Raw genomic sequence first — 15,924 nt, 5'->3', positions numbered from 1 at the left:
TGAGGCTCTGCTTCATCCTCTGCTGGGAGTCTTGGCTTTCCTTACACAACAGCTTTTCCCTCTGGTGGAATGAAGAGGAACCACCCCTTCCAACAGTAAAAAGTACTGAGTTCCTACACACTGAATTAAGCTACTGCCCTCAGGGTAACAAATAACAGGTGTTATTTTATGAAGGAATTTGCTTTTTATATCCTTGTAGGGAAGAAGGAAGTATTTAGGTTTTATGGACAATATGAGCAAAGTAAGTTTTGGAATGATTTTTAGAAGAATTCACACCACAGTGTCTTTATCTTTAGTCTGAAATATGAGCTTTATCAGGTATAAAATCTTTTCACAACTCATCCATACTCATAATCAGATAAAAATAATTCTTTTTTAAAATAGACATTTAGCTTCTTATTGAAAGGACTCTTGAATACTTAAATAAACTGCTTTTTAAAAGATCCCCCAAGCACTTGTGCAGAGTGAAGAGGAGCGGGGCAGGTCCCAGGTCACGTCCTGCCGTCCTGGGTGACATCGAGCAGCGCCAGCTCCCGGATCTCCTCCAGCAGCTGGTACAGGCTGGGCCCCTTGGTCTGGCAGAACTGCCGGGACTCCTCGTCCAGCACCTCCACCCTGGCCGTGTCCTGGGCACGCTGCGCCTCCTCTGCAGACTGGCTGACCTCCTTCACCAGCTCCCCCCTCACCACGTGGGGACTCCTGTGGGCGGCCGCGGTGTCGGCCGTGCTGTGCGGAGCGTTCCTCAGGATCTCCAGCCGGATGGTCTCGGCGTGGCAGCGCGAGCTCTGCACCAGGATTCTCACCTGCAAAGGAACAGTGTTATGGTTAAATTTCTGATGGTGTTGTTTCCTTTCCCTCCCCTCAGAGGAGACACTCACTGTGATGTGATCGAACAGGCTCAAGGTCAGCGAGTCTCCCGTAGTTGTAGTGGAGGTGATTTTATGCTGAGAGCGATGGAGGGATCCAGGCTTCCACTGGCAGCTCCCAGTCCCTGGACAGGAGATGACCAAGCCCTCTTTGTTTTTCATGTAGGCTGCCCCTTTGATTCCATACCTACAAAAGAGCAGAGAGAAGCTGTTCTAACCATTTCCAGGTCTCTTAGTTCTGAAACCCACAGGCTGGCTGGGATTGTAGAAAAGGAATAGTAAGCAATCTAATAATCCTGCCTCAGGAACACTCATAGGTGTCAAAGAAAGCCAGAGGTGAAAACAGCATGGAGAGAGAGACTGGAGTGTTTTGAGGGCAGGGAAACAAAAGTGAAATAGTCAGTGATCCATTATCTTAGTGCTGGGTGGGGCTTGGAATGGCTCAGTGATGGGAGAGGAGCAGCTTTACAGGTTTTTCCAGACAGACAGTGAGGACACAGTTCTCCATTAGGAAAAAAAAAAAAAGCTCCTTGAAGAGCAGCAGCCTCTCCTGGCTGGGGAGGTGATATATTTACAACGAGCCAGGTTTTATAAGCTCTGTCTCACCTCTGGGTTTGCCCAGCAGCCCCAGAATGGCTTAAAATATTACTGAGACGACATCATGGGAGGTGTTTGAAAAGCAAAAATGTTTTAATTAAGAGGAAAACAACAAACCATAGAGAACAATAGAGAGAAGCTGTGTGAGGTGCAAGGAGGACCTTTGCACCTGCTACAACATCCCAGAAATGCAGCAAAAGTCTTTGTGCACTCTCTGAAGTATGTAAGGAGTGAGGCAGGATTCTTGGCACCCTGCCCAACAGAAACAGTAACAGGGTTTTGAAGTACAGCTTCAAGGATCCAACTGGTGTCTCTGTGCTGGCACAAGGCCAAATAAGGTTATCAAATAATGTTATCAAATAAGTTTTTTTTACTTTATAAGCGAAACCAAGAGTGAAACCCAAATCCTTCCCTAAGATGGAAACCCCTGCAACTGTGGGGGTGCAATGTGAGGTGCATTCCTACATGGAGGCTCTGGCTCTCAGGCCTCACATCCAACCCTCTGGAATGCTGGAGATGTGGCTGAGCTGTGCCAGGCTGTGCCCTCATGGCCCTGCAGCAGCCCCAGGTGTCAGTGCCCTCTGCCCCAGCCCCGGGCTCACCGCGGCACAAACACCAGGACGCCGTTGGTGCGGATGGAGTAGATGACGCCGTCGGCCACGCAGCGCTCGTCACTCTCGGCGCTCCTGTCTCGGAAGTACATGCACTGGAAGAGCTCTGTGGATTGCTTCTGGGCCCGCTGGGCTGCCTGGGAGCACCCCACACACACACAGAGACAAAAACTACATCAATGTTCCAACGAGTGGCTCTGGCTTTCATTTCCACAGCTGCTTTCTCCCATTATTTACCTCTTATGTCTTTCCCATTATTTACCTTTTCCCATTATTTACCTCTTACCTCTGCCCAAGAAAAATTACATCTAAAACAAAATCCTATGTGCAGTACAAGTGAAGTATGACCACTTTCACTACCACTCTCAGAAGAAAACTGATATTTAAAAAAAGCCCCAAAGCACTACAAATAAAGGTAAAGTGATACTCCTTACAAAAGCCACAGTCAGGACTGGTATCCCATGGAGACTCCCACAAACCTTACCCGGTTCCTGTTATTGATGTGTCTGCACAGTTCCTCCAGATCCTTGTTACTGATGATGTTGTCCTTGACATCCCCCGTGGTTCCCCCCAGGGTTGCTGCCATCAGGAGCCTGTGCACAACGATGTCAGCGTATCTCCTGATGGGAGAGGTGAAGTGAGTGTACTTCTCCAGGGCCAGCCCTGCCAAGAAGAAGGAACAGAGGTGAGCAGGCACAGCCCTCACAGTGCAGGAATCACAGGAAAGGCAGAGAAGTGACCAGGTACCATAATGATGGAACTGCTCCTCGGGACAGGAGCCAGTTGAGAAGTACAGGGCGTTGGACATGGCGTGGGTGGCCATGGAGCGCAGCAGTTTGTTCACAATGGGATCTGAGGGGTCGTTTGCTCTGTCCAGAGACTCGGCCAAAGCCTTGTTGGACCTGGAAAAAAGGTGTTAATTCCAAAGAAAATGACACTATCCTTGGTTATAGTGGCTCACAGTTAACAACAGCATAAAACCCACACAGAAGTCAATAGTTATTCACACAGAAATGGCAAGAAGAGCAATATTGAAACTTTCAATGCAGTTTAGTAAGAGTTCTGCTCTAAGAAAATTTAGAAAAATCCCAGTTTTCACCCTGTTGTCTGCTGCAACCTGGAGAACCAGGGACTGGAGCAAACTCCATCCTGTGCAGTATATAAGAGTGAGCTGGTCCAAACCTTTGTGTCCAGCACAAACGGGACAAGGTGACACCCAGGTCACAGGGACTCTACTGATGCCCTTCACCATGGCCCTCTCATGCTACCTTGCCCGAGTCATTCTGAATTATTTTGAGTCATTTAAAATGACTACATTGCACAGAATTCACCTAATTGAAACCAGTACTCTTACACAGGAAATACAGTGCAAACAAGGCCACTGCAGAGCCTGACCACTGCACAGTGACTGAACAAATGTTCTGTCTGGGTATGTCTACAATTATTCAGCCACTGCCATTTGCAGCACAGCCAGCAGAATGCAGGCAGCTTCTCCTGATCATCATGAAAGAAAGGGTCTGATAAAACTCTTTTTAAGAACTGCTATCCAGTGTCTCTTAACATTGATACTCAGAGCTGGAATTGTTTAACGATAACATGGCCAAAGATTTAATTGCTTAACTAAAATTACAGAGCTTTAATAATAAAATCTACCGTGTGTCTATGGAGAAGCCTTTGGCGCTGGCACACTCCCGAAGCTCGGTGAAGAATTCCTGGCGGGGAGGAGGGTGCTGCCGCAGCAGGGCTTGGTGGGGGAAATGCTCGGCGAGCCTTTTGGCCACCCAGTGGTTGGCCAGGATCATGCACTCCGCCACGGTCTCGTGCACTTCCAGCGGCTGCTTGGGGATGAGGTCGTGGATGTTCCGTTTGTCATCCAGCTGCACCCGGATCTCGATCCCTTCCAGCTCCAGCGCCCCGCACCTGTCCCGCCTGGCCCGGACGTGTCGCGCTATGTCGGTGAGCCTGGATATGGCCCAGACCAGCTCAGCCAGCTTCTTCTGCCTCGTCTCTTCAGCCAGGCCTGTCAGTTCCTGGATATCCCCCACCACACTCGTGTCCCCATCCAGCAGTGCCTGGGCTGTCTCATACTCCAGCTTGTAGGCAGAGCGGATCAGGCTTCTGCTGTACTGAACCCTCAGCGCCTCGAACGACTCCTTGTCCAGCTCCCACAGGACACTCACAGCGTACCTTGAAGACAACACCACAGCTCTGGAATGGTCCTGGTAGACTTCAACTCCCATTTAAAGCACATTCAACTCTCAGAAATCTATAGATTTAATTCTGGTTTTGGAAGCATCTTTTTCTTCACAAAACCAGTGCTCAGCAACATCACTAAATAATGCACTTGGCCTCTCAATCTCATGCATGACAACTGAAATGAGGACCAGCTCCACAGCAGTATTTTCAATTCATCTGCTGAAGCAGAGTACCCCTAAGGCATAAGGTCTCCTTTAAGTTAAAGCAGAGCTACACTGTGATAGTTATTTTTAATTTTTTTTTTTAATTAGTCTGATGCATCCACAATGACCATCTCTGTACCCTGCATATCCTCATGCCAGCCTTGCACATCCTCACGCCAGCAGCAAACTGAGCCTGTAAATCGATCTAAACTGGTCTAATAAAATTCACCCTCCCTGGGGTAGAACTGCAGGGTAACTTTTAATGTCCACAATTCTCCCAGTAATGATGCAAAATGAGTTGTGGAAGTGTCCCTGGCCAGCAGAACTGCCAGGCCTTACCTGTCCACGCCGCTGAGGAGGGAGCAGAGGTCGGCGCTGAGGACAGAGGGCAGCATGTCGTAGCGCCGGTCCGCCAGGTAATACGTGGTGGCCCTGGAACAAAACACACTCACTGCTCTTCCCACCAGGAGCCCTGGGGTGTAGGGTTGCTCCACAGCCTGATTTCAAAGGGTTATTCTCACAGAGCACTCACAGGTGCAACACCAAAGCCAAATTATTTAAATAGGTATTTGTGCGGTACAACCCTAATTTTGCCTTCCTGGGTATTTCAGCTGCCATCAAGGGCAGAGCCAGGGCTGGACAAAATTTGCTGAAGAAGAGGTGATTTAATGGCTACATCAAACATCTCTGCTGCCTGCACTTTATACTTCTTTGAATCTACAAAGAATACAGTTCATTAAGTGATTCAGCAGGTCAAGTTCAAAACAGTGGGAATAAAAGAAAAAAAAGAGAATGAAATATTTGCACATTAGAAGACAAGACTGAATATTAAAACAAAGGCCTGACAAATACCTCTGGAATTAAATTCATGTAAGACATAATTCCATTTTGTGGGTGTTCATCTCCCTTGGAATGCAAACAAGTGGTTTTTAAAAAAACTTTAAGTCACAGATGTTAAATTAGACTATAAAGCAAAGAGGAGTGATTAAGGTAAAATAAACTTGTACGGCTTTCTGGAAAATGTGTCCAAATAAAAGCAGAATGTCATTAGCTACGTAACAGTTCCATTAGCTTTAAGAAGTCTTTAGTAAGACATGAAAGGTGAAAACATGTTTCTTTCCTTCCAAAATTTCCTTAAGGCAACATCACAAACTCCTGAACTCCACAAATTTTTTAATTTCCAGAAAATAACTCACCTTGCTCTGGCCTCAACATCAGTGTAGGAATTGGCAGCCACGAAGTGAGTGACATCTGCAATGTGCACCCCCAGCTCGAGGTTCCCGTTGGGCAGAGCCCTGACAGAGAGAGCATCATCCACATCCTCACAGCCCTTGGGGTCAATGCTGAAGATCAGGTGGGTCTCTCTCAGGTCAAGGCGTTTTTTTGCCTCCTCTGGACTCACTTTCCACGGATTATTTGGAGAACTCACTGGCATTTCCCTCATCTATACAGAAATATTGTTGGTGAACATAGATTTATATGTTTTCTACAAAAAGATGTCAACAAATTAGATTTAATTAGTTTTTTCAAATTCTTCTTTTGTTCCATTTTAGATTTACTTTATGGAAAGTGTGGAAAAAATTAAAAAGCATTCTATGTGTATTAGTAATCAATGTTATTACTGTGGTGATACTGCAGCTCTGACAAATATAACCATTACATTTTGTTTTTTTAGTCTTCTTTCAATTAATTGTAGGTATAACCAAAATACTTATCTATGAAATCTGGTTCCTCTCCTAGTTGAAAACAAAGTATTTAAGACAATGATTTCAGTAGGATGAGGCCTTTAGTAGCATAACCACATGCTAAAGACAGAATAATCTTAGAAGTCTAACTCAAATTTGAATTAAGAGTTTGTAATCTCCTCACAGCAAAAGGATTATCTTAAAATCACTCTTGACTTGAAAATCCATAGTACTGACAGAACCACTGATCCAAGAGATTTCAGAAGAATAAAATAAAATAATAACAAAATTTCAGCTTTCAAAATGGGCTTTCAAAAACCCACTGGTGACAAAGATGTTGAGCTGTAAGAGGGTCCCTCTCTTTGAGAAACAAGAAATGAACAGAGAAGACTGACCAGATCACAGAGACAAACCTGGATTTCTGAGAAAGGGGCAGCACAGATGCTGTTCTCCACCAGGATAGCTGCAATTTCCCCCTCCAGGTCTCCAATTCTCCCCAGCACCCTCACGAAGTGCCCGTTGGGGTACAGGGAAGTCGACTCCCAGGAATCGATGCGCACGACAACTCTGTACTCCTGCAGAGAGACAGCCCTGTCAGAACCGCTCTGTGCCCCTGAAATGCACAATTTGTACCCCTAACACAGCCTTGCACTGAGCAGAAAAAACCCAAAGCAAGTGCTGTGTAAGTGCTGTGGGCAGCTGGACTTGAGGTCCAAATTCAGAACTCAAATCAGCTTTGTTACCTGAAGCTGAAGTTCTGACAGGAATTGAACACAGTCCTTCAAGGCAGAAATTGAACTCTCACAGACTTTAACAGTTTTACCATGTTTTTGTCAAGGAAAACATCATTAGAGCCTGTAACACCCACACAGCTTTGCAGGAACACAGCCCAGAGAAACACTTCAGTTAAATTACCTGCAATGCCTCAGCCTGCTGAGTGCTGATCCGGATTTTGGGAATTCGGTAATCCCAAGGTGTGACAAGGACTTTCTGAGCATTCCTGCCCTGGGACTGGCTCTCTTCTTTTGAGGGGAAAGTGACCACATAATCCCTCCAGTTCTTCTGGATGATTCCAACTACTTTACCTTTAAATAAGGAACATTGTGCATTAAAGAGTTAAACAGAACCAGGAAAGCAAAGATGTGGGAGGTGCAGGAGATTCACTGCTTTGTAAAATGAACCGAAGTGTCCCCAAATCTGTCACAACTGCCAACAACATATGCTGTGCAGACAATACAAGTGTGTCATAAACTACTGTTGGCACTGGCAGATTTTAAAGAGCTTTTATTTATATGGAGACTAACTCATTGTATAGATTTCAGTTGATACACGACATAAATTATTCAGGGATTCCCAGTGCTGCTGAAATGTGGCCAATTCTAGGGATTTTTAACAACAAAGAGCAAAACAAAACACAATTTCCCTAAAAAGAGAGAATTAACCTCTTTAAACTTTTAGCTCTGACCTCAACAAATTTTTAAGATGCGGCCAGAGCTGCTGATAATGATTTCAAACAAGACTCTATGGTACCCAGGCATGTCACACTGGGATACTTTTTCAACTAACTTTTTTTTTTCCATTATTTATCAGCAAGGAACGAAAAGGATGCTTCTCCTTACCTGTGGGCATAGGGTCACCTGTGGTGTCTGCAGGTGCTTTGTCCTCAGTCTCATTTTCACAGAGGGCAACAGTCCTTCCCTTCCACTCATGCACAGGGAGCAACTCAACCACAACCACATCCCCGTGGATCGCACGATTCCGAGCCTTTGACCCATAAATAAGGATGTCACTTTGAAGCTCTGTATGTAAAATAAAAAGAAACAGAACTATAATCTGCTAAAAAAATTCAAATCTCTCCATTCTTGACAGCATTCTGCTGAAGTAAAAGAAAATTACTTTTCCAATATGACTTCTTCCAAAAAGGACTACTAGTGAGAAATTAATATTGGAAGGAAATGAAAAAATGAAAACCTTTTACTCTTTTTTTTTTTTTTTTTTTTTTTTTTTTTTTTTTTTTTTTAAGGCTCTATTAAGGAATTCTGTAAGTGAATTTTTGGACAAAAAGCAGCATAGGCTGGGATGAGTTCATGGTTTTTAGGCAGCAGCTATTAAAAACAGACACCATATTTAAATTGTGAAAGCCACTGTCACAGGATTTTGAGCAGGATTCAGAACAAAACAAGCTTTTAAAAAATAATGAGTGTATTGAACACTGGTTTGACTGCAAGGTCTGTCACAGGAACACTTGAAAGCAGTTACTAGTGAGAGCTGGGCCAATGTGTCTGTGCAAAGGCAATGGACTGTTCCTTCTAAGGGGCAGATTAGTAATTCATGCCAGACAGACAATCCTGGATCACTCTGGATCAGCTTGATCCAAAAGGCAATTTTCCAATGATGTTCACAAAAACCAGCTTCCTAATCCTGCCAACATTCTGTGCAAATTCTTCCTGCAGTCAGAGGAGTGGCCACCTGAGGTCAGAGCAAAGCACAGGCACAACAATTTGCCCCAGCATTTCCCTTCATAGAGGTGCAGGGAAACAAGACCAGAGTATGGCCAGAGGTGATAAGAAAGAGGAAGGAGTTCTCCTCACAAGTTCCACCCTCTGGTTAATCTTCTCCTTTCTGGCCCATGAAAACCACACAGGCCCTGCAGTGTCTCAGCCTTCACCTTGTATGATAACTGAACATTTCTCACCTGTGTCTTTGCTGCCAAAGCCCTGGAGCCGAACAAAAGCCTCCAGCTGTGCTCGGTGCTTATTGACATTCAGGGTGCCCTGGAAGAGACCAACAATAAACCAACAGAATGGGACAGTCACCCTGAAAACAGACAGCTTTAAAAGATAAAATCTGGGGGGGGTTACAATTATTTTTACATGGATTAGTTTCTTTATTGATCTGTAGGGTATTTTGAACACAACTGTTCTCTCTCTAGGGGGGAATGCAGGGTGTAGAACTTTAGGAATTCACTTCTGGAAAACAAAATAAATTCTTTTAAATGCTGAGTTTATTTGTAAGATGGTAAATGACATTTTACTCCAACCACAGGCAGTGTAAGATTACCTTTGCTGCCTGCCTTAGCACAGAATTTGGCATTATTCCAACAAGAAAGAAAAACCTCAGTCTTTCTGTTCATATTTTATTCCTGCCTCTGCTGAAATTGCCAAGAAAGGAACAAGTTACTGCCTCTAATTCTTTAAATTATTTTTAAAAGGACACTTGTCTACCAACAATCCATATTAAGGCCCTGAACAGCCATAAATCTGTTAATTAATTTCATTGACTGGGAAATCTCTGTGCAAATGAAGTCAGAACTATAGCCTTTGTGCAGCACTATTTGTATTTAAGAACAAGGTCTCACTGCTTCAAATCACACCTGGTCTCTCAATTTACAGGTACATCACACATCAACCTGAAGAAAAATCCATAGCAAATTTCAAATCCTTAATAGCCAATTCTTATTTTAACTTCTCCAAGATAAAAGAAAAAAATTAAGAAAAATTTCCATACAATGTAGGGGAAATATTTTGAGAATCCTAAGAATCCTAATCCCTTCCATCCTCTTGGTTTTTTTTCCCCTCTTCCCACCACAACCATACTTCTTTCTCTAACCACTCTAATTCAGGCAACTCAAGGGACCTAACACAAGACTGCATTGTTCTCTGTGTGTTCTCTATGTAACAAATACCTGCAGGTATCTTCCAGATTTGATCCCAGCCTCCAGCACTTCCACAGGTAAGTGCTCAGGATATTCCTTCCCGTGGTTCTCTTGGCTTTCACTCTCCCGTTCTCGCCGAGCCTGGACTATGGAGTCAAAGAGCTCGTGGGCAGCCTTTAGGTCAGGCCAGAAGTTATCCAAATAATTCTGTGTGCACAGATAGAGATAAACAGCAAAGTCCTCTGAGATCTCTGTTCTTTTAATAATGCATTTGGGAAGCCCATAAAGGACAAGAGCTGTCTCACACTGTACCCCAATAACACTTCCAAGGGGTAATGATGAGTCTGCTCTAAACCCCACAGATCTGTCCCTAATCCACTGCTAAACACAACAAAGGTCAATCAGTTTGGTGCAGTGGAACATCCTTCCACAGATAAACATAAACATCCCATCCCCTGATCCCAGTGATATCAGAGATAGACACCAAAATGAAGAATGAATTATCTTCTCAGACATCATCCTCAGCAGTCCAGGCAAAGTAACTGCCAGAACACTGTTGATGGATATTTGGGCTACAGCTGCTCATGGACTGCTTGCACTCCAGATTTAGGCAGCTGCCTGAGGGAATGATCACTGCTCATCAATGCCAAATTCCTTAAAAACAAGGAAAAGGTTTCCTAAGAAAGATGACCTCTATCCTCACCTCAGAGCTGCTGTTTATCTTTCCAGCTCTCTGCTTTGCTCACTGCTATTGGTTTCTCTGACATTCCCATAAACGACACATTTGCTTGCTTTGATAAAACGGAGACATGAGTTACCATCACAGTTTTCCTGAATGTAAACTCTGACATGATTTGCAATACACTTTAATGTACTTGCTTCATCATTTTGATGCAGCATAAAGGGAACCTTTTATTTTTCCGGCATGTTACCTTGAAGGAAATCACAAACACTCCTTCTGTTTCATTTCCGTACTGCCTGATAGCATCTTCATCTTCTGTTACCATAACAACTGGCATCTGACCCAGGCAGTGACGGTGATACCAGGCTGCTGCATTGTAAATATTCCTGAAAAGCAAAGTTTGAAATAAGATTCCTGGCATAGCTCATTTGCTACTTGCAAGATTTTTCTGGCTTCATATGAATGAGATTTTGATTTAACACTCAGACTTTTGAGAGATACACACCAAGCTACAGAAACATTTTTCTGCAAAAAAAATGTTCCTGTGCCATTCTTAAGCACTACAAGAAAAGAGGAGAATAGAATGTTTCTTCCCCAATACATCCACTTGTGCCCTGGCTGCAACACAACATGAAGTTCCTCTCAGTGAAAGCTTGGAAAAAGCACTTGGAGGTGCTAAAGACTCTGATGCTACAGAGTGACTTTAAACTAATCCAGCTTTTTCTCTAGCATTATTGCATTTAATTTAGTACATTTTGTCTATTTCCCTGAGAAAACAATGCTGATGATTTTATAATCATAAAGCACAAAGCAAACTTCTGGTGACTGTGAACAGTTGCAGAGCCAAGCAGAGCATGAGCTCTCAGTACCTGGTGGGTGCTCACACTCCTAAATACAAAGTGATGATGTGGGCAGTGTGACACTGCAGAGGTTCAAACAAACCTGGTCTGCCACTTCTCCATGGATTCTCCCTTCTCCCTGGGCAGGTAGCAGTGCTGCTGGAATTCATTGGCAAACACGGTACAGTCGTGACGGGGATCCTTCAGCAGATTTCGTAGCTTGTTGTACTGCCTGGAATGGAAAATGATAAATAAATTCTTGTGCTTTCTTTGGATAATGCTATTTTAACTCCATGTGAAAATACAACTGAAAAACTTCAGGAAAATTATTGTCATGCATAGAGAAATTCACCAGTGATGATAAATACTAAACCATCACCTGCAAGAAAACCCTTTTAGGTTCCATCATGAACACCTCTGATTTTAAACATCCTTGTTTTCCAATGAGTCCCACAAAACATCCTGAGTGTTCAGGAACTTTTGTTTGTCACTTTTGGGGCAAGGGCTATTTCTTCAAAAGCATTTGTGCTTTAGAAATATGGGAAGGCCCTGAGAGCAAATTTCCCTCTGAAATGCTATGGCAATGCTCAGATTAATGACTGGTGAGATAAGCACCATACAATAATATTAATTGTTCCCCAAAGACAAGTGCTCAGGCATCAATACAGCAAACCAAAACCTGTCCATAATCTAGCTGTGGGCACATGATAGATCATTACTGCTAAGTCAAATTATTTCCTATCACTAGTTAATAAAGCAACAGGTTTCATACTGCTCCTATCAAGTGAAAAAACTATGCCAGGCATTGATATCCACAGATCACAAAGGATCCCAGTCCTTCCCCTTATGTAAAACTACATTAAGACACTTGAAAGGCCTAAAAAAAAAATTATACATTTTTACAAATCAGTATTTTTACTTCAATCTAAATAAAAAAAATAAGTTCTTATGGGATAAATACCTGCGTCCTTTCTGATGTTGCACAGCCTGACAAGCTGTTTGCATGAAAATAATTCCTTTCAGCTCTGGAAACTCCAGAATCTCCAGGTACTCCTGAACAACCTTGCAGTCGGGGACAACGTAGTGTGTGACATCATCTGATAACAATTTGCCATCTAAAAGATAATTCAGAGTTTTAAGGTTCAAACTTTCAGTTGCAATATTGGTTTCTTGCAAATATTAGAGCTGTGTCTCCTCAAATGGGTACATCTCTTTTTCTGATGAACAAAATTATGGATATTATGGAATAATTCTGTGGTACAGTCCATAAATTCATGACAAAACTCTTTTGCATCCACTGATGCCAGAATTTAGTGCAAATTCTATCCAAAGGAATGAAAAAGATCCACTTTCTTTAGGAAAAAGCTGTAACTTAAAAGAGCAAAGATTATAGTTCTTTCTTCTCTGCTTCCATATGAAAAAGGGATTATACATCTGGCACAGAAAATCTTTTCATGGAATTTCCAAAGACTGTAGAATTATGAGCAGTTCCTTTACCCTGCTCCCACAGCTCTCTCTGTTCAACCACAACATTTACAGTAGGCTCTTTACAAAAAAAGAGCACAGGCAGGGTACACAAAGAGAAAACCACTGCTACTGCAAAGAAAATACGTTTTTAAACCTAAACTATTCACCACCAGCGTTAATTTTCTTTACAGAGACTCCATCCCTTAGGAATAAGCCATCACACAACACATCACAGATGACATCTTAAAATACATCTCAAAATTAGAGAGTTTAATCACTTTGGTATTTCAAAAATCCAGATGGGAGGGGATCTCCACTGTATTTTCTCTTTACCTAGTTATTCTTCATTATAAACACTGAACTGCTGAACTCACCACAATGCAGGCAAATAATACAGAGTAAAGTATACAGATATTGACAAGTCAGGTTATTTTCCTGTATTTCTTAGAAGCTGCCACAGGACAATCTTTGAGGTGTGACCACAAGAAGTGTGAACCCAGCCAGCACAATTGTGGAGAGGAACTCAGCCCTCATCTCACACTGAAGGCTTATAATGGATGATGGCAGCAGGCACACAAAAAAGCTAATATTTATTAATAATTCAGAGGAGCATTAGAAGTGAAATGCCACTGGAAGATTTATGAGCTCTGCCCATACAAAGTTATCCTTGCCTAACCCATAGATCTCGAGCAGAATGACTCCCAGGCAGGCACAGCTCACCCTCACAAGCACCTGCTGATGTGATTTTTTTGCAGGCAGACTCTCACAGGGCGTGAAATAGATTTGCTCAGCGCACTGTGGAGAGCCAGGAAGGAAAACAAATATTTCCCTCACATCTGGGTTACCTTGAATAATCACAGAGGGATATATTCTGACTGTCACACCTGTAGCACAATTTACACTGAAGGACAAAAGAGGGGGAGTTAGGCACAGCAGGAGAGGTTAAGACTTTTTTCTTTAATTTATCCTTGAAGAATTCACAACCAAATGCAGTATTTTAGGGAGCAGTAACTATTACTAGTCCTGATCTTCTAGATAGCAGTAATACACTATAATAATCTAAGTAATACACCTCCTGCCCTCGATTGCAACCTAAACCAAAAGTGAAAACATCTATGCCAATCCGTTTCAAAGGGAAAAAAAAAATCACAATTCACAACCTTTTCTTTCAGGCAAGTCATTTGGTCGATTTAAACAGGTTGGATATTATGTTTGTTAGTTGCCAGTCAGTTTCCTGCACCAAATAAATTGTGCTGTTGAACAACAACAACAACAAACCCAACTGAAATATCAACCACAGCTCGGGTGATGATCTATGATGCACATAACAGCCCCACAGTATGTAAAAACAACAACAAATGCAGACATCAGAGCCTGGCAGCCTTCCCGTGTCTGAAATGCCCTGATATAACACAGGCAATTACATTTAATTACTGAACAGAAATAGCTGCTGATGCAGAATTACAATGGCTTCAAGATAATGGCTTGGCCCCATTCTAATACTTAACAGGTATGTATAGAATTTAACTCATGCTATAAACCATCACCCTGCAGAAATTAATACACTTTAAAGGATCTTTTAAAACAAGAGAAGTGCGAAAACGGAACAATCCTTTTGCCTTTTATCACCGCCAGTAAACCGCTCACAGTTAAACCTTCTAACAATCAACTCCTCGACTCCTTCCGCTCTTAACGCCTCGTTGGTTTCTGAAGGGATCTTGCTTTAAAGAAAACTATTGCTACAGCCGCGATTTGTTCAGCGCGGTCCGGATAACCCGGGACGGGGATCATCCCTTCGCCTTCAGGGAGAACACTGAACCCCAGGATCATCCTCTGTCCTCAGGGATGCCCAAACTCAGGGATCACCTCAGCACAGGGATCCCCCAACTCAGGGATCACCCTCTGTCCTCAGGGATCCCTCCAGTTCAGGGATCACCCCAGCCAGGAGATCAATCTCTGTCCTCAGGGATCACCCCAGCTCAGAGATCCCCCAACTCAGGAATCCCCCAACTCAGGGATCACCTCAGGTCAGGAATCCCCTAACTCAGGGATCATCCTCTTTCCTTAAGGATCCTCCAGCTCAGGGATCACCTCAGGACAGGGATCCCCCAACTCAGGGATATCCTCTGTCCTCAGGGATCCCCCCAGCCCGGGAATCACCCTGTTCTCAGGGATCACGCCAGCTCAGAGATCACCCTCTGTCCTCAGGGATCACTTTGCTCCCAGCTCAGACATCACCCCAGCCAGGAGACCACTCTCTGTCCTCAAGGAACACCCCAGCCGGGGGATCACCCTCTGTCTTCAGGGATCACCCCGCTCAGGGACCACCCCAGCTCAGGGATCACTCTCTGTCCTCAGGGACCACTTTGCTCCCAGCTCAGAGACTGCCCCAGCTCAGGGATCACCCCAGCCAGATCACCCTCTGTCCTCAGGGATCGCCCCCGCTCAGGGATCACCCGCTGCCCTCAGGGATCACTCTGCCCCCAGCTCTGCCCCTCGCCACCCCAGGGGACACCGCCCACCGCCCCATCCCGGCCCGCGGGCGCTCCCGGCCCTGCCCGCGCTCAGCTCCGGCTCCCGCCGAGCCCTCCCGGCGCAGCCTCACCGCGGGCGCAGGCGGCGCGGCACTGGGCGCTGCGGCACAGGGCGCTGCGGCACGGCACGTCGGGGCGCAGGTAGTGCTCCCGCACCACCCGCACGGCTCGGCCCTGCTGCCCCCGCAGCTGCAGCACCTTCTCCGTGCGGAGCATCGGGGCGGCGGGGAGGGACCGGCCCGGAACGGGACGACCGCCAGCGACCAGCGGGGACCGGCGGCCCCGAGGACGCGACTGCCGGGGCGCCTGCGCGGGGCGGGGCGCGGGGTCACAGCGCCTCAACTGAGGGGCGGGAAGAGAGCGAGCGGGGCGGGCTGAGGGCACCGGGCGGGGACGAGCTATGGGGACCGGGGCGGGCTGAGGGCACCGGGCGGGGACGAGCTCAGGGGACCGGGGCGGGCTGAGGGGACTGGGGCGAGCTGAGGGGACTGGGGCGAGCTGAGGGAACCGAGTGTGGATGAGCTGAGGGCGCCGGGCGGGGGCGAGCTGAGGGAACCGGGGCGAGCTGAGGAAACCGGGACGGGCTGAG

The 15,924-nt window shown here is 45.1% G+C and overlaps 1 protein-coding gene across 1 annotated transcript; it reads right to left on the bottom strand.

Moving 5' to 3' along the window:
* Window positions 1-286: 286 nt before the first annotated feature.
* Window positions 287-15,424, bottom strand: DIS3L (DIS3 like exosome 3'-5' exoribonuclease). Its single transcript, XM_083870984.1, has 17 exons — window positions 15,407-15,424; window positions 12,296-12,449; window positions 11,438-11,566; window positions 10,746-10,881; window positions 9,844-10,020; window positions 8,854-8,932; window positions 7,778-7,957; window positions 7,074-7,243; window positions 6,572-6,733; window positions 5,670-5,917; window positions 4,813-4,905; window positions 3,728-4,261; window positions 2,822-2,976; window positions 2,559-2,737; window positions 2,066-2,211; window positions 879-1,053; window positions 287-803 (listed from the first exon to the last, which is right to left on the bottom strand). Exons 2-17 carry the CDS (start codon window positions 12,337-12,339, stop codon window positions 492-494), a joined length of 2,919 nt encoding a protein of 972 aa, XP_083727110.1. The 5' UTR covers window positions 12,340-12,449; window positions 15,407-15,424; the 3' UTR covers window positions 287-491.
* Window positions 15,425-15,924: the final 500 nt, after the last annotated feature.

This window comes from Zosterops lateralis (genome assembly GCF_965231275.1).
Source record: "Zosterops lateralis genome assembly, chromosome: 13".
In the NCBI taxonomy this organism is placed as follows: Eukaryota; Metazoa; Chordata; class Aves; order Passeriformes; family Zosteropidae; genus Zosterops; species Zosterops lateralis.
The sequence above is the reverse complement of the archived record's forward strand: the minus strand, read 5'-3'. Positions and strand labels throughout refer to the sequence as shown.